The following is a 21,770-nucleotide window of genomic DNA, read 5'->3' as shown; positions in this document are numbered from 1 at the left end:
CTAAAAATTCTGTTCTTAATGTTGGTTTACATGACAATTTTCCTTGAATATAAATTCCCTTCCACTCCTTATTATCTTTTTATTTTGTTTTTATGGTGCTGGGGATCATCTAACTCAGGGCCTCACACTTGGCTAGGCAAGCGCTCAGCCACTGGGCTGCATGCAAAGCGCGTTCCCCTCCTTATTTTGATCTGCGTGTTTAATAGTTTTCTTTTCCAAATTCTGCTGATTTGCTAGTAATCTTTTTTGGGTTTTTTGTTTTGTTTTGTTTTTTTCTTCCTTCTACTGGCTATTGTTTAAATTCAAAGAGCTTTCTTTGTAGAAATTGAACTAAATAATAAGACAGCATAAAACACTGAGTTCAGCAGAAAGTGATTTGCTGTGATTAACCCCTAAGAATTGTATCACGGCGATATGAAAAAGAAAGAATATTTCTGAGATGTTATGCTTATTCTTCTTTTCTCTTAGTAGACGAGACCTTTCTGCCCCAGGATGTTATAAATTCCTTTCCACTTTGCTTAGACTTTGTTTCTCATATTTGTTTTAGCATGTTTTCAGACTTTGTCCACCTAGATCTTTCATAATTTTTCCTTAAAGCAAAAGGCATTTCATTCTTCCTGTTGTTCAGGACAGTAACCTTGATGGTCCTGTATTCTGTTACTTCTCTCATTCACCATTTTCTTTCAGAAAATCCTGTTTTTTTTGCCTTCATGACACACATACCTAGCGTCTCACCACTTTGTCCATTTCCATCACCAATGACTGTGACCCTAGTTACCATTTTCTTTTTTCTTGGGTTATTTTAATAGACTTCTAACTCAGCTGCATGTCATTGCTTTTAAACCTCTGCTTCTTTTCTCAAAATGACAGAGTGATCCTTAGAATTCTAAGATAAACTTGGGCCTCTACTCAAATCAGTGGTGTCTCGTATCAGAGAAAAACTGAAGACCTTATGTTGACCTGTAAGGCCCTGTATGATCTGCTCCTTATGTGACCTTGTTATGCCCAAGTCGCGAAGTCCCTAAAGACCACCAAGGAGTCAGGTCTGATTCAATTGCAAGAGGAGTTTATTGCAAGCTTGAGCCTGGACTTTCGGTTGTAACCGTCACAGCGGCTTCAGGCCGAGAGCCCAGTTCCATTTTTGAAGTGGGTTTATATAGGGTTAAGGAAACTTTTTGCTTATATAGTTTCTATTTTTAGCTCTCGCTTATCATTGGATATTCGAGGGATACTGGGAGGGCTTTTACATTTTATTGGATATTCAAGGGGCACCGGGAGTGCACTTATGGAAAATTACCTAATGTCTACATTCACAGAATCAATTCCTCTTTTTAAAGAACATCTGATTAAACAAATTCTATAATTAACAAAGACTGCATATGTGAGCAATGACTAATGCCTATATCAGCAATGGCTACCTATATAAGCTATGACTAGTAACTATATTGACTAAATCAATTTTATCAATCCTCCTTTTAAAAAACATTGATTATTTTAAGCAGAAAGAATTTATCTTTAGATCATAAAAAGAGGAACAGAAACACAGGGAGACTGTCACACAGAATGGAATTTTACAGAAGGGAACTTTCGCAGCTTTGTTCTGGGCAAGGGGTGTATAGAGGGGGTGCAGAGGGAGCCCACCTTGACCTGAAAACTTGGTCTTCACAACTTTTCTGACCACCTTCCTTATTCCTTTTTCCACTCACTTTCTGCTCTGGGCGCAGTGGTCTGTTCAATTCTCAGGCATCACCACCCCCACCCCTTCAGATTTGTTTCTTTTGCCTCTTTCCTTAGAGCTTTGCATGGCTTCTTTAGTGCTGTCTGCCCACCTGCTTCCTCCCCTCCTCTCCTTTCCTTTCACCTAGTGCTTTGTACATGCTAGGAAAACTACTCTACCACTGAGCTGCATCCTTAGCCCTTTTTATTTTTAGTCTTGAAACAGAGGATCACTAAGTTGCCCAGGCTGGGCTCCAACTTGCATCCCCTAGCCTCAGCTTCCTAAGTAACTAGGATTATAGGTGCATACTCTTGATATAGGAGAAATATAACTCCTAACCTGTTAATGTGATTTCTTGTTCCCTGAAGTTGAAGAATGAACTTCAAGAAACAATAGACGTTAAGAGTGGGAAAGATTAATTGAGAGATAGGATGCACTCAAAAGGGGAATGTGTGTGCTCAAAGGAATGAAACACATACAGTTGGGAACTAGGGATCTTTTATGTGTTTTGGGAGGTGGAAATCAATCTGTGGAATTGAGTAATCTGAAGTCTTAGTCTTTTTTTTTTTTTTTTGAGACAGGGTCTCTTGTGTAGTTCAGGCTAGTCTTGAACTCACTATGTAGCCCATGCTGGTTTTAAACTCATGGTGATCCTCCTACCTCAGCCTTCCAAGCACTGAGATTATAGGTTTATAACACCACACCTGGCCTTAGTCTTGTCTTTAGTCTGTTTTAGTAATCTCAGTGTATGAGAGAGGATAGCCCACCCCTCGTGAGATAATGGCCTATTTCTGTGGGAAATCCCTAAAGGGTGGTACCAATTACAGTATAATCTGTAGCTTCCATTCATCCCTGAAGGAAATATGTAAATCTGGCCACTGTGACTTTAATCAGATGCACTTCTAGCCACAAGGCTAAAGTTCCTTGAAAGCCTAGTTTCTCTCTGACTGTATTATTAATTTTTATCTTAATTTAGCTGCCTATACTACCATATTCAGCTATAGTTTTCAAAAATCACTTTTTTTTTTTTTGGTTTTTTGAGACAGGGTTTCACTATGTAGTTGAGACTGATCTGCAACTCACTATGTAGCCCAGACTGGTCTCCAACTCACAGCGATCCTCCTGCCTCAGCCTCCCAAGAGTGCTGGGATTACAGGCATGCACCACCATGCCCAGCTAGAAAAATCACTCTTTTCAATTAAACATTTTCTATTCTGTCTGTAAATTTGTTACTCTCACCATACAAATACATACCTACTTTATCACCTATTTTATTTTCCTGCATGGCACATACCATTATCACCATTAAGCTATTGCTTATTTTTCCTTCTTTCTATTATTAAATGTCTGTCTCTTATGCTAAACTGTAGCTTCATGAAAGGGGAGATTTAGTTATGATTGGTGTATCATAAACACTCTCTAAGTAGTTTTTGAATTAATAATCAGTTAATCAATCAAAGATGGGAGATAGCCTTCCAAAGGCTACTTGATTAATTACCTAACCCTTTTATTAAGAGTTTCTTTTGCTTGTTTAATAAATTAACTAGTCTTGTTTTTGTAAGACCTGACTGAACTAAAGTGAGTCCATGTTGGATAAGTAATGGCCCCAGAGGCCTTGTGCACCACTCCTCTTTTTAGTTGCATCCCTACCTTTGCTTAGGAATGTAAGACTGCATAATTTTGTAATCTAAATCCTAGTCTCAACTGGGATTAATGTAAATTAACAGGTGAACATTTAGTAGTTCTGGGTAAAGAGATAAAGATTGTTTCACTCTTTGCCCAGAAGGAATGTTTTGAAAACCTTGGGACATTCTGTAAGCATCTCTAGTAGACCCCCACCCTGCCTATCCCTTATAAAAAGGATCTCCACCCCTGAGCTGGTGCCTCTCTGAGCTGCTTGGCTCCGGGAGTGCCCTCTGGCCAGACTAGTAAAGGTCTGTTCCCTTTCCAACGTGTCCGGTGTGTTCCTTCCTGGGTGAATCTCATGGCAGTCGAGCTCTTCAGAGTGGTAAAGTCAAGCTCTTCGGAGTGGTAGAAATCGAGCTCCTTGGAGTGGTAGTAAGGCCCTTGGTCTTACATTTTGAAAGCCCTCGGTGGCTGTTGAGCTCCTTGGAGTGGTAGTGAGGCCTTAGGTCTTACAGTTTTCCTACATGGCCCGTAGATTATCTTCACTTCACTTTTGTAAGGGAATTTACTTCAGAATAAAGTTTAAATTAAATTTACACCAGGCCCATGATTTCATTTCTTTTTTGTCTGCTACAGACTTCTATATATTTACCCAGTCCAGGATATGATGAGGCATGATTACATTTTAATGTCTTAACTAAGTTTGACATATTCTCTGTTATCGTTTCCCATTTTAAAATATAACTTTAGTTACCCAGTTAATACAAGCTACAAGAAGCACATGGGTAGTAAAGAAGTTGCTGCCTACTCCTCCTATTCCTCTTCCTAGTCCTTCTCTTTTTCTTTGGATAAGGTTTGAACCCAGGGCCTCACACATGCTACATTCTGAGCTATACTCCACATCACCCACCATCCCAGGTCCAGCAAACTTGTTAAAGTCCTTCTTATCCCATTATACAAACCTTTTGAAAAAACATTACATTTTAGAAATTCAAAGAGCTAATTTAATCCGTGCTTCCAGAAGCTCACATTCTGGAAGGGATTTGAAATTGGTAAGCTGTTAGTAACTAATGGCTATATATGTATTATAGGGGAGGGATAACACTGAGCTTATGGGAGAACTGGAGACAGAGGAGCAGAGAAAAAAGATGTGAGAGTAAATAAAAGACCAACAGAGTCTCTGCCATGTTCACACAGGGTCATATCAATTTTCATATCCTCGTCAAATCATTTTTAGCATCTTATGATATACTTATTCAGATCCTCATTTTATTTTTTATTTTTATTTTTTGTTTTTTTGAGACAAGATTTCACTGTGTAGTTCGCTGTGTAGCTGCTGTGAACTCACTATGTTGCCCAGGTTGGCCTTGAATTTAGCGTGATCCTCCTGTTTCATCTTCTCTAATGCTGAGATTACAGGCAGGTACTACCACAACTGGCCATATCTCCATTTTATAAATGAAGGAGTGCATTCAGAACAAATAGTTTAGGATCACAGAATTGGTAAATATTGAGTTGGAATTAGATAGAGCCTAGGCCTGATTAACTTTGAAGCTTTTAAGACTTTTCATAGAACACCTCACCACTTTCATGGGTGAAGGGTAGAAGGTTAAAGAGATTCATGGTTGTTGCATGAATGAACATCAAAGGCTTATGAAAAAAATGAAATTTAGAATTAAAGAGATATAAGGAATAAAAAGGAATGCAAGTTAAAGATGAAGATACATACTGAGCAGAATTGAAGGATTAGCAGACATCAAAAACTATAATTGTATAGTGAGACTATTTAGGGTGAACAATAAGACTTTTCTCTAGCCAGGCTAGGAAGTGTAGGGAAAGGATTTGCTATCATATCTCTTCACTTTTGAAACCAGTGATTTCTTTGAGATTTTGCCATCTGTTGGTTTCTGCAGTGCTATTATGCATATGCCTGAAACATTTTAAATCCAAAATATTTAGGCTTTGTGTATGGTCAGAGGGAATACAGTGAAAACTGCTTTTTGGCATTTAACAATATATGTTAAGAAATAATTTTGTTTCTATAAGAAAGCCTTGTAAGGTTCAAAAACAAAAGATTTGGAGTTTTTTCCACTATAAGTAACTTATGATCCCTCTTCCCCCAATGAATATTCAGTGCTTACATCTGTATATGACATTTATAGTTTGAACACAAGTAAGATAATATGAATTTTAAAATTACTAGTAGCCTGTGTATTAGGTAGCATAGTTTTGCAATGTCCTAACAATATATCTTATTGGATAAAACTTTTCCAACTAGAGGCAGTCTATTCTAAGAAAAAAATATTTAAGAAATAAAGTACAGATCTATGTTTAAAACAACAAAACTTCTTAAAACATTGATCTGCTGTTCTTTGTAAGATTTACAACAAAACTACTTTAAAGAAAAGAGGTTTTACTTTTGTCAAAATAGTTTTTTTGTGTTCTCTACTGTCATTTGTTAGGTTTTTATTGTTTAGGAAAATTAAGCCTTAGGGAGTTAGAGTTTAAATTATCTGTTTAAACTTTTGCTTTACAATTCTGCTTAGATAAACTTATATTAGGTATGTTATGTCTCATTTTTAAGAGTTTATTCTGGTATAATACTAGTCAGTCATGATTGTTAACATGCTGTAAAAGTAACTAAATTGTATTTTCTAAATTGCTCTCTTATGTATCATTGCCTATGGTCAATAGCACCATACTGGTAAGAGCCATATTCTTTTTAGTCAATAAAAGACAGTCATGCTTTATTATAAAAATGTATCTTCATAGTTGGTAAGATAAACATTAATTCTTGTACATTGTGTTAAAATTTTTTACAGTTCTGTCCTGTGTACTAAGACATTCTAAAGGTGTTATTAAACAGTAATTCTTGATCTTGGCATAAGTAAATTATGTGCTTTCTCCTAAATGATAATTCACTTTGTTTTTATAGGGAAAGGAGACTTTAATGTATGCTTAATGTGCCTTTCTAACAAAACTAACCTTTCACAAACAAATTAGCTTTCTCTAACTTGGTCACTGTGTCTCTTAGTTTAAATCTGCTATACAGATCTGGTCTTATTAGCTTATTCTGTATCTGTTTGTAAGCTTTGTAACTATTGTTTGTCAAAATTCTAATGTAGAGTATGCCTGTCACCACCTGAATAGATGGAATTAGATGTTGTTCAGATTTAGCAAAAACGGTTTCATGACATTGGCTCTAATCACCTGTCATATCTCCTGTAACTCAGAACTTGTTCTGACTGACCATGGCCAGGAAAAGCCACCTCTACCCTGAGGGACACCATCAAAGATGGTTAATTGGCAATGACTTCTAAGAGAATGCTTTCAGAGATGTTGGAAGGGGTCAACATCAAAGTCACCTCTGTCAACTACACCAAATAGAGTACAGAGGTTGTGAAACGAGGCCCTTGCATACCTAGAAAAAGTGAGATGGTGATTGTTTCAATAGGAAGCCCCCTCATCTCCTCAGAGCTAGTTAGGAATAAAGCATTTTTCCTTTTTTCACTATGATTATGTTTTGCTGGTACGAGGTCAGCGGTGTGGGTGTGGGTGGGTGGGATGATGAGCAGTATGGGTCTGAGCAACACTAACAAATACACTTAGCAAAAGCAGTTTAAGTCCCTGTTATATAACTTATTTATTTTTTCAGGCACTATACATGTACTCATATTTATAGAAAGATCAGCACATTCTACAAAGTGCTAATAACCTAATTGTACAACAGAATATATTATAGAGCTCGAAATGGTGGTGCATGTCTATAACCCTAGTACTCTGAAGAGGCTGAGGCAGGAGGATCAGAGGTTTGAGCCCAGTTTGGACAACTACGTGACCTAACAGAAAAATACCTCAAAATTTAAAAATTAAAAAGGACTTGAAGATGTAATTCAGTTTGAAGGCCCTTGGTTCTATCCTCAGTACCATCAAAAAGAAGAAAGAAAAGTATCGTAGAATTAATTTTATTTTATATTTTGTGGTGCTGGAGATCAAACCTAAGGCCTATACCTGCTAGCCAAGCACTCTACCTCTGAGCTGTATACCGGACCCCTATTTATATTTTTGCAGGCCTAGAAACGTTAGCTGCTTTTCTGAACCATACACATTTGAATCCACAAATAAAATGTTTCAAAAGTAAAACTTCCCTGTTACCATTTGAGTATGGTTTGTCCTCTGTCTCTGAAATGTAGTGCTGAAGTTAAATCTCCATTGTGAGGTGTTAAGAGGGTAAGAACCTTATTTGACTATGGTATTTAAAGATAGGGCCTTTGGGAAGTGGTTAGGATTTAGATGAAGTCATCACTGAATATTGGTGACTTAATGAAAAGAGGGAGACACCAGTATACACTTGCACGCAGCCCTGCAGCACCTTAGGACTCTGCCAGTAAGAAGTGAATCACCAGATGTGGGCCCTTGCCTTTGGACCAGAACTACCAAGTCTGTGTTATTGTGATATTAACAGTCAAAGACTGCCCAAAGCAGCCTTGCAGACACTTAAAAAGGGAAGAAAGAAGCCTCCCAGAGCACCTGCATTTACCATGCACTACCTCCTACACGTGCATGCCATCCATAACTGGGGAACAGTAGCGCATGTCTTTTTGAGTCACACTCTCTGATTTCTTTTATTTTGGGCATGTATTCTAATTTTTCTGAGTCAAACAAATATTTCTGTTAAATTCTCACATATACTATGATGTGTGTCTAATTGTGTGAGCAATTTTAGACATTTAACCTGGTTATTGCCTAGTTGGTAGAAAATGGCTGTATTTACGGAACTGATACTATGCCTGATTCACCATTTGCTTTTATATTGTCTTTTCAATGTCATTGTTCCTCATGCCGTTACTGGCAATTTAGCTTTAAAGCATCATTTTTTAAAAAGCATTCAAAATAAAAATAGAAGTGCATCTTTATGCTTGCAACTGGATCAAAGAAAGTACTGTGTATGTAAAGAACAAAATCGATCATCTCAGCCTGAGGAGAAAGATTGAAGTTTATATATATGTAAATGAGAAAAAGCATAATGATAACATATGGGAATTTTATTTTTAACTATAGTAAAATAGAGACTATTTTAATGGAATTCTCAGATGCTTAATTAAAGCAAATGAATCATGGATATTTAAAAAGCCCCATTGACTTTTCAATATTATTTTATTTTAAAAAATTAAAGTCAAAGGTATGGTTTTGGGTGAGCCACTTGCTCAGACTTCAGAGTGACTTTTTCCCCCCCTTGATTTTTTGAGGCAGGGTTTCATAATGTAGTTCAGGTTAGGCTTGAACTCGCTAAGTAGCCCAGGGTGGCCTTGAATTCTAGGTGATGTCCCTGCCTCAGCTTCTGAATATTAGGATAACAGGTGTGAACCATTACACCTGACTTTACTGGCCTGTATTTCCTGTTTTTAACAGTTGAAATTGGTTGTTTTGTTTTTATTTTTTGGTATCGGGGATCGAGCTCAGGTCCCTGCACTTGGGAGGCAGGCAGCACAACCACTGAGCTAAATCCCCAGCCCAACAGTTGAAATTGGAAGTGTAGTTTGTTTTACCTGTTTGGATCATTCACTTGTCAAAGGTTAGGAGGTGTTGTTACTGTTTCATAGCACACTAATCGGTGTCTGAAAAGAAATTTAATAGCCTTTAAGTGAATTAAAAATGTTAGGTAGTAGATTTATACTTTTTCCAGGAAGCAAACCATGTTATTGTAGGCCAATGAAAGTTTTAACTGAATTGTTTATACAGATAATGTCTTTTATTTTTTGAAGCAGAACATTTATTAGTACATTTTAGATATGCATAATGATAACATCATAGGGAATTTGTACCTGTACATGACATATTTTGCTTCTTTTTTAATCCCTACCCCTCCTCCTTTCCACCCCTTATTTACAAAAGCTTTGTTTCTTTTTTTGGTTTTTTGAGACAGGGTCTCACTATGTAGTTGAGACTGACCTGGAACTCACTATGTAGCTCAGGCTGATCTTGAACTCACAGCGATCCTCCTGCCTCAGCCTCCCTAGTGCTGGGATTACAGGAGTGCTCCACCATGCCTGGCCCACAAAAGCTTTGTTTTCATTTTTTCTTTATATACTCTTTTTCTTGTCCCTTCTTTGCTGTCTCCCTCCTTCCTTGTTCCCTTTCTCATTTGAACATTTTCTTACTTCCCAATATCCATCACACATTTTAGTCCTTATTTCTATTTTTTATTTCTTACACTATACAGATAATGTCTTAATATTTCCATACACTTGATGAAAAAGACTTATTATTTCAGGGTGCCAAACTTGCTTGTGCAGTCTATGTGATTTTTTTTTTAATATCAAATTGATTTTGACTTCCAAATATATTTTTGTTTGCTATCAGTTGTTTGTGTTGAAAAATGAACGCTATCCTAGTATAAGTTAATTAAAATAATTTAAAGCAATAATTCAGATACAACTCCCTTCCAATATGGAATTTAAATTCCAATATAGAAAATGGTTCTGGATTAGCGATGCTATACTTTGTCCTTTTAGTGTAACAAGATTTGGTTCAACAGTTTGGATCATTTATTGAACATCCTTAACTACTCCAATGATCTACCTACTTTGGGTCTGCTTTGTTATTTTTTAAAGTTTCAGGGCCTTTTGTTTTCCTGTCTATAAAGTTAGTCTTTAGAAACAGGTTAATTCTATTAACTTTATTAATAAATCAACTTTTTTTTCTCACCGCATTTCTGAATGAAGAGTAAAATACATATGACAGGTCTTCTCAGATGCTGTATGAGACACCTTTCTTGATTTAGTGAGTTCCCTTCTCCCTCCTGCCTAGAGGTTCTTATGTTGGAGCTTGTGGACTTCAGGGAAACCCATGAATCCTCTCAAATTGCACACCAAAAGTGTGATATTATATATATTTGTATGTTTCTAGGAGGATGGTTTATATATTTCATCAGATTTTTAAGACGATATCTAGAAAAGCTAAAGGAGACAATACATCTAACTAATTTAGTAGTAGTCTAATAAAGATAAAATATTATATTAAGGATAAAAGTAAATATATTTTCAAGGTTAGCATAGATTAAGCTTCCCTGATATGTAGTGATGTGTGTCAGTGAAGATCCCTGTAGTAATAGAAGGATAGTTGTTTTGAAGACAATTTAAAAAGGGACTATTTGCAGATATGTAGGCATGGTTTATACCAAAAAAGGTCAATGGATTACTTAAGCACCAGCAAGAGTTGAGAACTGTGTTCCAGAACTCAGAATTTTAGGCATAGAAAAAGAGTGACCCAACAAGACCCATTACCTGAGAGGAAACAAGGCAGGGAAGAGATTGGAGGACTAAACTGCAATTATGTCTCTCTCCTCCAACCTTCATAGTTTTGCTGATGCTTTTGATATAGGACCCAGATGACATAGAGGAAATAATGTAATTCCTAACTTGTTTAACGTCAGGTCCATTGAGTTCATGTTACTCAAAATCAAAGAATGGATTCTAAGGAATAATGGCAGTTAGGAGTAGTTAATATTTATTCAGAGAGATATCTCCTGAGGGACAGGAGAGGACCCAAATGGATCCCACTCCACAGGCGAAGTTTTATAGCGCAAAATCATGAGATGGCTACAATGTGGGGTTAGATTATGATTGACCAGTAAGATTACAAATATAGCCACTTAAGTAATACTGATCCAGTGGGGAAGCAAGTCACATAGCATATGAAAATGGAAAGAACATAGAATTTTTTTTAGGAAAAGATAGATCTAGGTCTTGGTCACCCACGGGCGGGGTGTGTGTGTGTGACACACTGATGTCTATCTAAATTTTATTAGATCAGGTGTTATCACTTATCTTGTCCTCTGGGGAAGTATGTAGGCCTGGTCATTTCATCATTTGATCTTTATCCTTAGGCCTCCCTTTCAACAGATGTGCCTCCCATCACAATTGTAATGTGTTTTCATCTTTGGCCCTGATTCGAGGGCTCAGCCCTCTCTGATTGCCTGTAATATTTCTACCTAATTTAGCTGTCTATAATACTTTATCTTGCTGCAGAAAGTAGAGGGCAAATACTGAATAATGTCATCCTTAGAAATACAAAACTAAGCAGAGTGGATAAAGGACCTGTGGGGACAAATAAGGAGCGCTCATTGAGTACTCATTGTTTACTTGAATTAAGTTCAATTTTTTCTTATTAAACACAGCTAAGCTTTACATATTTGTAAAGTAAAAAGTGAGCAAATGCATACTGATTTAATATTTTCCCATATGAATTCGATTTAGTCCTTGAAATAAAAATCTTTGGAATTGTAACATTAATGAGACTACTATTTCTCTTGTGTATAGTTAAATTAGTAAAATCTAGGAAGAAGTATTATTCTATAAAAGTTTGAAATTAGCAGAACTCAAATTTAAAAGACTTGTATTTTAAAAGGTTTGGGTTCTTTTTTGTTTTGTTTTGTTTTGTTGAGGTAGGATCTCTCAGTGGAATTCAGGCTGTCCTTGAACTCACTATGTAGTCCAGGGTCTTCCTGCTTCAGCCTCTCAATTGCTGAAATTGCAGGCATGGGCCACCACACCCAGTTTAAAAGTATTTTTTTGTTAGTCTGATGTAGTGAACACCAGGTCATTTTCTAAAATATACCTCAAAAACCATGTTGTTACCAAGTGTGCTAGCACAGGTTTGTAATCCCAGGTACTCCCAAGGGTGAGGCAAGAGGTTTGAGGCCAACTAGAGTAATTTAGTGAGATCCTATCATTAATAACAAGGGCTGGGGATGTATCTCATTGAGATGGCCCTCTGTTTAATCCCCAGCACCAAAACAAACAAGCCACTTTGCAAAAGGTATAGGGAGTGAAATAACCTTGCAGAAGGGCAAGAGGAGGGGAAAAAAATTGTATTTGCAAGCAAGTAGCTACTGTTAGACTTCCTTCATCTGTGCATGAAGAGCTCTGGATTTCTCAGAAATACTGCATACTGCAGTTAAAACACCTTCCAGTAGCTGCCCTTTCTGACCTGATGTTTCTCATTATAGAGTCATCCTTGAAGGTTTAAGCTTTGATTTCCTAAGACTAGGCATGTATTTCCTTCCAGAACTTGAAGGCAGACAGCTGAAGGGTTTTTTGATTTTAACATCCCTTGAGTCTTAGCCTCCTTTTTAAGGATTTCTACACCAATGTGAAATGTATCCATTCTGTTCTCTAGTGGGGTCATTGTAGCTTTTTAAAAAATCTTTGCTTAATTTTATGAATTTTCTTCTCTCACCACAAATCAGAGAGAAGTGTTTCTGTAGTTTAACTTAATTCTATATCCATCGGAATTTGTTTTGGCTCCAAGTGTGTAAAAACTGAAAATGTAGTAACTCGGGGAGATAAAACTTTTATTTTATCTCATATAAATAGAAACAATCCCCAGATACCTAGACGACTCCATGGTGGGGTATGAGTGGGAAGGACCAAGTCTCTTTTGATCGCTCCTTTCTTTGTCTAGAGGGGTGCTTCAGGTTTAATGTCCTTCCAACCAACAGGAAGGTAAATGGAAAATAAGGATATTCCCTCCCTCTCTTCCTTTCTTGGGATTTAAGAATTGCGCATACAACTCTGCTTATGTCCCACAGGCCAACACTTATTTAATATAGCTGTAAAAAGATCTAAGGATTGCAAATTCGAGTCCCACCTGGACAACTTAGCATGATCTTGTCTCAAAATAAAAGCAGATAGGAACGTAGCTCGGTAGTGTAGTGCCCTACGTTCGATCCCACTACCACCAAAAAGAAAAAAAAAATCTGAAGGAGACTTAGAAGGAGTGTTTGACTGAAAATGGAATATCTTCCTGGCTAAAAATAAAAAGCCTTGACTCTACAGAAGAAAAAATAGGGGACAACCACTGATCTCTACTACATAAATCGTTTTTTATATTGTACGTAGAATACTTTCCTGAAATGCTCAAGGAAAAAGCTTAGAGTAACATGAGCACATAACCAATTTTAAATATTTTCTTAGAATTGGCTTGTAACTTTAGAGTTTGGTGTTGTGAATTCTGGCTCATATTTTATGGGTTTTTTTTTTAACTTGATCTAAAAGGGTAGACAAGTAATTTATAATTTTTATTGATTTTTCAGAGTTCTGTTTCTTTCCTAAAAGTGCTTCTAAATTTTTATCCAAATTTCAGTTATGGCAAATACAGCTCAGCATTGTAAATGTAAAATATTGAGAAAATAGGCTTTTATCTTTATGGAAGATGAATGTATTAAAGCCACTATTAAGAATAGTCTATAGAAAACATTATTTTTCCAGATGAGAATTTTTAAAACATTTTATTATTTTATTTTTCATTTATTTTTTCATTTTTGAGATACGGTCTCATTGTGTAGTCAAGGCTGGCCTTACACTCACTATGTAGCCCAGGATGGCCTCAACCCACAGCTATCCTCCTACTTCAGTGCTGGAATGCAAGCGTGTACCACCATGCCTGGCTCAAAACATCTTAGCAGTCAGTTATATAAAAGCTTTTGTGAGAATGTATTCAATATCTGAAAATTAAATGAAAATTTAGAATTATTTTTGTTCACTGAAAAGTAATTGCTAAAGAAAACAGCAGATATAGTAGAGACTGCAGATTTTGAGTTCTCTTCGTCATGGAGTTTGAAGAAAATGTCACATTTGTTATGATTACCCTCATTGTTGAAAAATGATTTACTTTTAAAACCTTGTATGTACCACAGTAAGTGATAATATTTTTTCTTCCACAGGCAAGAAATGTAATAGCTGTGGGACTAGGAGTAGCAGCTCTTGGATTTGTGGGTAAGATAAATAAAGAAAATATATCAATATATGTGCAGGAGAAATAGTTCCAAATAGCCTCTATAAGGATTCATGAGTAGATCCTTTGTATTCTGAAGTTTTTGGTTTTCAGACATTATATATTCTTATTTTTTCTACATTTATAGTTATTGGACATTAGTCGGTGAAGCAAAATCTAGATAAAACGAGTGAAAACAATGATACATGAGTTAGGACAGCAAACTTCAGTAATAGTTGATATTACTCGCATTTCTTTTTTTTATTTTAGTTTGAGCTATACAAATCTTTAATATGATGTAGTCTAAGTGCTAGGCATTTCTTTATGTTCTCCATATTTCTTTTGTCTTGCAGATAGGTTTATGTGTTACAAGCTGTCAGTTCTTTCTGATAAACATAGTTATTCCCTGATTTATTACTTCATCTTTTACCATACTAGCATAATTTCTTGGATAAATACAGGAGAAATTTTCACTGCCAGGATTATCTTCTTTTAAAAAATAGCTATAAATATTACAAATAAAATTGTTAATTTAATCATTAAATTACAGTTTGAAATTGTATAACTGTTGCCTAATTAAATGTTACTTAAGAATATGTCCTGTTGATATTTACTTTTTTTGTTTCTGAATTGTGTGGATGTGATCTTGTTAATTGGATCTTTTTAGGGGAAGCTGTATTCCATTGTGGTTATGCGGAGTTGTTTTCCAATAGAAAAATAACATACAGTTTTATTTTGTTTTATAGAATATTTAATTTCATCAACTTCTCATTTAAAGCACTTTAATAATTAGATCTTGACCCAGTTATTCCTCTGCTGGGTGTCTTCCCAAAAGGATTAAAAGAATCATACCACAGCAATATATGCTTACCTATGTTTATAACTACACAGATTGTAATAGCTAAAATTTGGAAACAGCCCAGTTGCCCATCAACTGGAGATTGGATAAAGAAGATGTGTGTCGTTGTTGCTGTTATATATAAAATGGCGTACTACTCAGCCATAAAGAAAGAGAAACTAGAGATATTTATAGTTAAGTGGATCCACATGCTCTTAAGTGAAATTAGTAAGTCACACATGTGTAAATACAAAATGGTTTCTCTGGTGTGGAAAACTAATAGTGTAAATAAGGATAAAAATGTATAATTGATATTGTGTAATAGGAAGAAAAGGTCTAAAATAAAAGAAGTGGAATGGGTAGGGGAAAGGTAAAAAGGAAAAAGAAAATATATGTGAAAAGGAAAACATGGGAACAATGTTTTTGTAAACTGGGAAGGGTGGAGGGGATGAAGGGCAGGGATGAATGGGGAAAAATAAGAACCAAGATATGTCACGTAAAGATGTAAGGTCCCAGTGATGAATGTAACTGTATTGTATACCTAAAATGTACCAACAAACTTAATAAAAATTTTAAAAATTAGATCTTTAAAATCAAGATTAGTGATGCATAGCCTCTTAATCATTTTGCCAAGAGGACCTTCTACCATTTATATAACTGTAGTTAACATTCTGAAGTTTGATAATAATCTCACATCTCAAAAGGAATTTTGATAAACTTGCCCATAAATATAAAACATTACTGTTACTGTAATAGAATATGCATAGTTATTAACAAATGCAATATAAGATTTTCATTTTAAGAGAAAGATGTACTTACTTTAGATCTTTCAAAAAATGGTAAGAATTGATGTGTGTAATCTGTGCAGACCACACTGTAACCAAGTTCATGTACTAATTAGAATACCAGCTCTCTTCTAGAGGCAAGTAAAACTGAATAATAGAATTGCTTTTTACTTTAGAGGTAACTCCATTAAAAACACTTCTGTGTCATATATACCATAAATATCATTGTAAAAAACAATGCTATTAATCATTTTAATACCATGAGTATTTTTTATACATAAAGGACTTTCTGTGTACAATTTATTTTAGAGTACTAGAATGGTTTTTTTCGTACCTCCTCATATTTGTAGAAATATAAGATAATATACATGCTAAACATTTCCAATTTTATGATCATAAACTACAATTTGATAAATTTAATGGCTACTAAAATGAAATTCTTTCCTCTTTTCAGTGATTTAGAAATTTGAAAAACTATGACTTTTTAGTAAATTTTGAAATATTAACTGAAATAGAATGTATAAAAAGTCATTAAATGATATGATAAGCACTTCAAAGGTATTGTTTGACATTGATTATAGAAAATATATTTGCATTTATTTCTTTTACTCTTTAGGTCGCTATGCATTTCAGATCTGGAAACCTCTAGAACAAGTCATCACACAAACTGCAAGGAATATTTCATCTCCTGTAAGTTAAATGTTAGAACATTGAGGAGTTTTGTTTGTATGTCATAACTTTCCAGTCTCTGTAGACATTTACTGCATTATATCATTTGTGATTTGCTGATTGATTTACTCTTAAGCTTCTTGATCACATTTTTATATATAAACATTCTTAGTTATGAAAATACTTATATTCTAATTAGTAGTAATGTACCAACTTTTAATTAACTCATTTTCCCATTGTAACTCCACTGTTCATTTATTCAGTAAACATTTAATGAATATGTACAATATACCACTCCCTCTGTCAGGAGCTGAGAATAGCTGGTGAACAAAACAGAAATGGTTTCGAACCCCATGGTACTTAACCAGGACTTCATTTCCTCTTGAGATTTGAAACTAGTTCCCTTGAAATCCTGTAGGTCTGTAATATACATTCATCTACCAGCATTATGGATATTCTTGTACACTGAATTTAAGTAGAAAATAAATGACAGTAGATATTCAAAAAGAGTATGAACTGTGGTTTGTCATTACAAAAGACAACACACACACACACACACACACACACATACACACACACACACACACACACACACACAACAACTGCAACATAAACAGTGACTTTTGGGTAATAGAAACAGATCTAGAGAGATCAGCTTGGCTTGCAGCAATTGAAAATGAATAGCTTGTTTGAGCAAAGCCATTATGGGTTTGTAGGGTTTAATTAGCCAAGAACAGTGACGGTCCTTCCCAAGGAAAAAATACTGACAAATTATTAAACCTGGTCTAAAAGAACTGCAAGAGATTTTCAAACTAGTAAATATATTTCTGTGACAGGCAATATATGATTATTTTGTGTTTTTCTAGTTATATTTTATATAAGTAGTATTGGGTATTCAGTATGCATTCAGTAAATGTTCATTGAACACCTACTATATGCCAGCCATTATAGGCATGGGAGTCATGGACCAGACAAAGACATTTTCCTCTAGAACCTTAACATTTTACATTTTAGCTGAGATATAAATAAATGAAGCAAGATATATAATATCTATAAGTATTAAGTACTTTTAAGAGAACCCAGATCAGGGTATGTGATTAAAGAATAACAGCAGAGAGGAATCTTTATATTAGGCCAAGTAAGACCTCTGTCTTAGTTTCTTTTCTCATTGCTGAGACAAAATACCTGATATCCAAAGTTAAAGAAGGAGAGATTTATCTAGCTCACAGTTTGTAGAAGTTTCAGTTCATAGTTGGCTGGCTCCAAGGTAGGATTGCATGGCAGAGGAGAAACAGTTCATGGCAGGCAGAAGGCAGCAAGCAGCAAGGGAGGACAGCAACCCTCTTTCTGTCCCTTTATTCTATCCAGTCTACTCACCCATAGGGCAGGCAGCACTCACATTCAGGGTGGGCCTTTACATTATCCACTCCCAGAACTGTGCCAAACTAATTAGTGGACTAATTCAGTAATCACACACCCTTGATCTCAGCATCACATACTTACCCTCACTGTCACATACTGTAGATCCAGCCACCTCTGAAAAGCCCCACCTATGACTGCATGAAGCTTTGGGGAGACATCTAGACACAAACCATAACAGCCTCTCTCAGAAGGAAGCAGACCATGCTAGCATCTGAAGAAAGTGCTTTCTAGGCTGTCAGAAAATAGCAATGGAGTTAGCAAGAGTAACCGATGGAATCAGTCATGGGAATAATAATACCTTGGGCCCACATCCCTTAGAATGGTGATGGTAACCTTTTAGAGCTCTCAGGGATACGAGCAGCCCACTAGAGCACTTGTGCCATAGATTTGCCACCACTACCTTAGGGCCTAATAGAATGAAAAATAAAATTAGCATTTTACTCTGTGTGTGATGTAAAGAAAGCCTTTGAAAGATTTTTGAGCAGTGAGTACCGTATGATTTGCATTTTAAGTTGTCTACCCACTGCAGAGAGTGTAGATGAGAGTGAGCCTGAGTAAAGCTATGAAACCAGCTAAGAGGTAATTGTAATATGATAATGTTGGAATAGAGTAATAGTAATGGAAATGGTGGCAAATTCTTTTAAATTAATGTTATTTATGCTTTCCCGTATTTGTCAGTGGAGAGAATCTTATACATTCTTTCTCTTCTGGTATAATGATCTTTAGTAGATATATGTATACCATAAATAAAAAACTGCAAAACTTTGTGGAAAGCTGTATTATTTAACATAGTAAAGGAGGAAAGAGCAAGGAAATGACAAAACTTGTAGAGGTTCTTAGGCAAGGCAGGGTAGATTATAATAGGTATACCAATCCTGGAACCTGCATTTCTTAATGAGAAATTAGTAGTTTGCCACTCCCTTTTCCTCTTTTTGGGTCTGAAGTTAAGAAACATGGCTTTTGATAAATCTGATTGCACCTTTCTATTCAGAGGGTCCTACTCTATCACTTTACAGTGAAACATCTTAGAATATCTTAATCATCATCATCATCATCATCATAAGTATACCCTCCTTGACGACATAAGTTTTAAAAGCAATTCCTTAAATATTAATCACTCCAGAGAAATTGAGAAATGAAATATGTGCATACTTCGTCTTCACACTAATGATTCCTGAATGTCAAACTTCATAAATGCAGCATTTACCATGTTTGATTTTATAAATATTAATTTTTGAACCAAATGGGATTACTAAAAAAAAAAAAAGAAGAACTGTAATTCTGTGTCACAATAAATTCCTTGTCATTCAGAGGGGAATGTTCAAGGCTCAAATTCCAGTGAGTTCTGTTTCGTTGTTTATTGTTCTTTGTACTTTATTTGCATCTTCTAAGCTTTGACGTCTTCTCCTTAAATTTCATCTTTCTCTTTCTCATCCTTCCTGCTGGAATACTGCCTAGTTTGTTTAAATAGTATACATGGATTTAAATGTTTTAGATTCTCTGTTAAATAGTATATTGTTTTTGTTCTTACTGTTAATCATCACTCTGGGGTCCTTGAATCTAGTTGAGCCAGCATGAGAGAAGTACAGAAATCTCTGCTGAGACCACACCTCAGTGCCTGTATTCCTCTGTTCCTGCAAATGCATAGCCAGATTTTACACAGGTGGTGTATGTAGAACTTCTATTAGAAAGTTGTTGGACCCCTCCCTGAGTCTATTCTCTATGTCTTAGCATTTTGTCTCTTATTTCTTGTTTTGTTTTGTTGTTTTCTGATAGCATCACACTATATAGTTAGGATTGGCCATGCACTCATTATAAAGCCCAAGCTGGCCTTGAACTCAGTGATCCTCGTGACTCATTGGGATTATAAGTGTATGCCACCACATCAGGCTTTTATTTTCTATTCTCTTATCTTTTTGACTCTACATTCTACACTTTCATAGCTTATTTTTCAAATCGATAGTTGGACATTCTATTATTTAGTTCATCTGAATATTTTACATCAGTAAATTTTTAATTTCAGGTAATAATTTCTTGTTTGTTTTCACAGCATCCCATTTTTTTTAAAGGTGGATATACTGTCTTTTTTTTTCCTTTGCTACTGGGGATTAAACTCAGGACCTTGTGCTTGCAAGGCAGGCATGGTTCTACTGAGCTAAACTCCTGGCCCTATACTATCTTTTTTAATAGCCCTAAAGATACTATCTAGAATTTTGCCAAATTGTTATGTTTTCTAATTTATCTCCTTTTTCCAAAGCCAATTGCCATTTGATTGTTTTTGTGATTCTTCTCTTTTTTCCCTCCATTATGCTACATTTGCTCAAAATGTCTGATGATTCTTGATTGTTGGTTCATATTTGTGAAGACCAAATAGATTTACGTGAGATGAGATTGGGTATGTTCAAGGTGGTATGGGTGTAGACAATTTCTGTGAGTAATGATGGGGCTTTCTTAAGCATTTGACAGACTTACTTCATTGGTTTGACTGATTGAGAGGATTGACTGTAGGCTCTGAGTACATAGGTGAGCTTTTCTTTTCTTTTTTGTTCCTGGGGATCAAACTCAGGGCTTTGCGCTTGCAAGGCAGATGCAGCACCACCTAGCTAAACTCCTGGCTAGGTGGGCTTTTCAGTAGGAGTTTCTTCCAAAGCAAGGAAATAAAAAACAGGCTTGGGACTTTCAGAGTCCAGGAGAGGTGAAGCACTATATATATATTTCTCCTTGACATATGATCACCTGCCTTGCCTTCTGGGTTCTGAAATGTGATCTGGTGATCACTCTCCTTTGATTCTTCTGGGATCTACAACCAGAGTGAAGTTCATCTTCGGCATATGATAGGTGCCAGGCATTGGATACTCTCTATTAATATAGTAGCGGTGGCCTGTTTCTGCTGTTCTGGCTAATTAAGTTACCATGATTTCTTTTTTTAAAAAATCTGAATTTAGTGCTCCTGGTTTCTTGAGAAGAGTTTCTGCTTCAGGTCCTAGGGAATGCTATAATTTTTTCATAGTATGTGCAGTTGTGCCTGTTTTTTCAATCTTCCAGGATTTATTTAGACTTCCTGGTTTGCTGCTTGTCCCACTTCTTGTTTTCTAGGCCCATTATCAATTTTTCCTATGGAAAACATTTTTTCTCATTTCAAAGATCCTTTGGAAAGCAAAAGATTTTATAATTCATTTTGCTCTTTTCAACTAAGGGCCTTTTGCTTGCTTTTAAATGTATTAATGTATATTGTTGACTTAGCCAATGTCTAATTATACTTAATTTTGGGAGGGGAGGATGAGTCATTTATTTTCTTTAAAGCGTTTACTTTTTTGCTGGGTGTGGTGGCACATGCCTGTAATCCAAGCACTTAGGAAGCTGAGGCAGGAGGATCGCTGTGAGTTCAAGACCAGCCTGGGCTACATAGTGAGTTCCAGGTCAGTCTCAACTACACAGTGAGACTCTGTCTCAAACCCCCACCCCTGCCGCCAAAAAAAAGCATTTAGTAAGACCCTGTCTCAAACCCCTACCCCCGCTGCCAAAAAAAGCATTTAATTTTAATTTTTTTCTATGCTTTTTGAGACAAGGTTTCCTATGTAGTTTAAGCTGGCCCTGAACTATGTAGCCTAGAGTATTCTTGAACTTGTGGCAAGCCTCCTGCCTTAGCTTCCCAATTGCTGAGATTACAGGTATGCGCCCCCACATCTGGCATGGCATTTAATGTTTTATTTGTGAATGTGTCTTTTTGAATACAATTTTTAAAAATTGGACTTCTATTATGGTCAGTAAAAATCATGGAAAATATACTAATTAAAATCATCCTGTGACTATAAATCAAGTTTTAAAAATAATAACATTTTATAGTTAATGATAAATTTATTTTTTATGATAAGACTATAAAATGATATAATTCTTATCTGGTTATCTTGACCTTTTTTTTTTTTTTTTTTGAGAC

At 35.7% G+C, this 21,770-nt stretch overlaps 1 protein-coding gene across 2 annotated transcripts in view; it reads left to right on the top strand.

Moving 5' to 3' along the window:
- The window catches only part of Dnajc15 (DnaJ heat shock protein family (Hsp40) member C15), a 67,178-nt gene that overhangs the window by 18,360 nt on the left and 27,048 nt on the right, over positions 1-21,770 (top strand). For both annotated transcript variants that reach the window (XM_010637079.3, XM_010637080.2), the window contains exons 2-3: positions 14,070-14,121; positions 16,359-16,432. In XM_010637079.3, coding sequence (XP_010635381.1) covers positions 14,070-14,121; positions 16,359-16,432 — 126 coding nt within the window. The remainder of the gene's footprint in view (positions 1-14,069; positions 14,122-16,358; positions 16,433-21,770) is intronic.

The sequence above is a fragment of the Fukomys damarensis genome, unplaced genomic scaffold (genome assembly GCF_012274545.1).
Source record: "Fukomys damarensis isolate Sample0158 unplaced genomic scaffold, DMR_v1.0_HiC HiC_scaffold_38, whole genome shotgun sequence".
NCBI lineage: Eukaryota > Metazoa > Chordata > Mammalia > Rodentia > Bathyergidae > Fukomys > Fukomys damarensis.
This window is presented reverse-complemented; position numbering and strand designations above follow the sequence as displayed.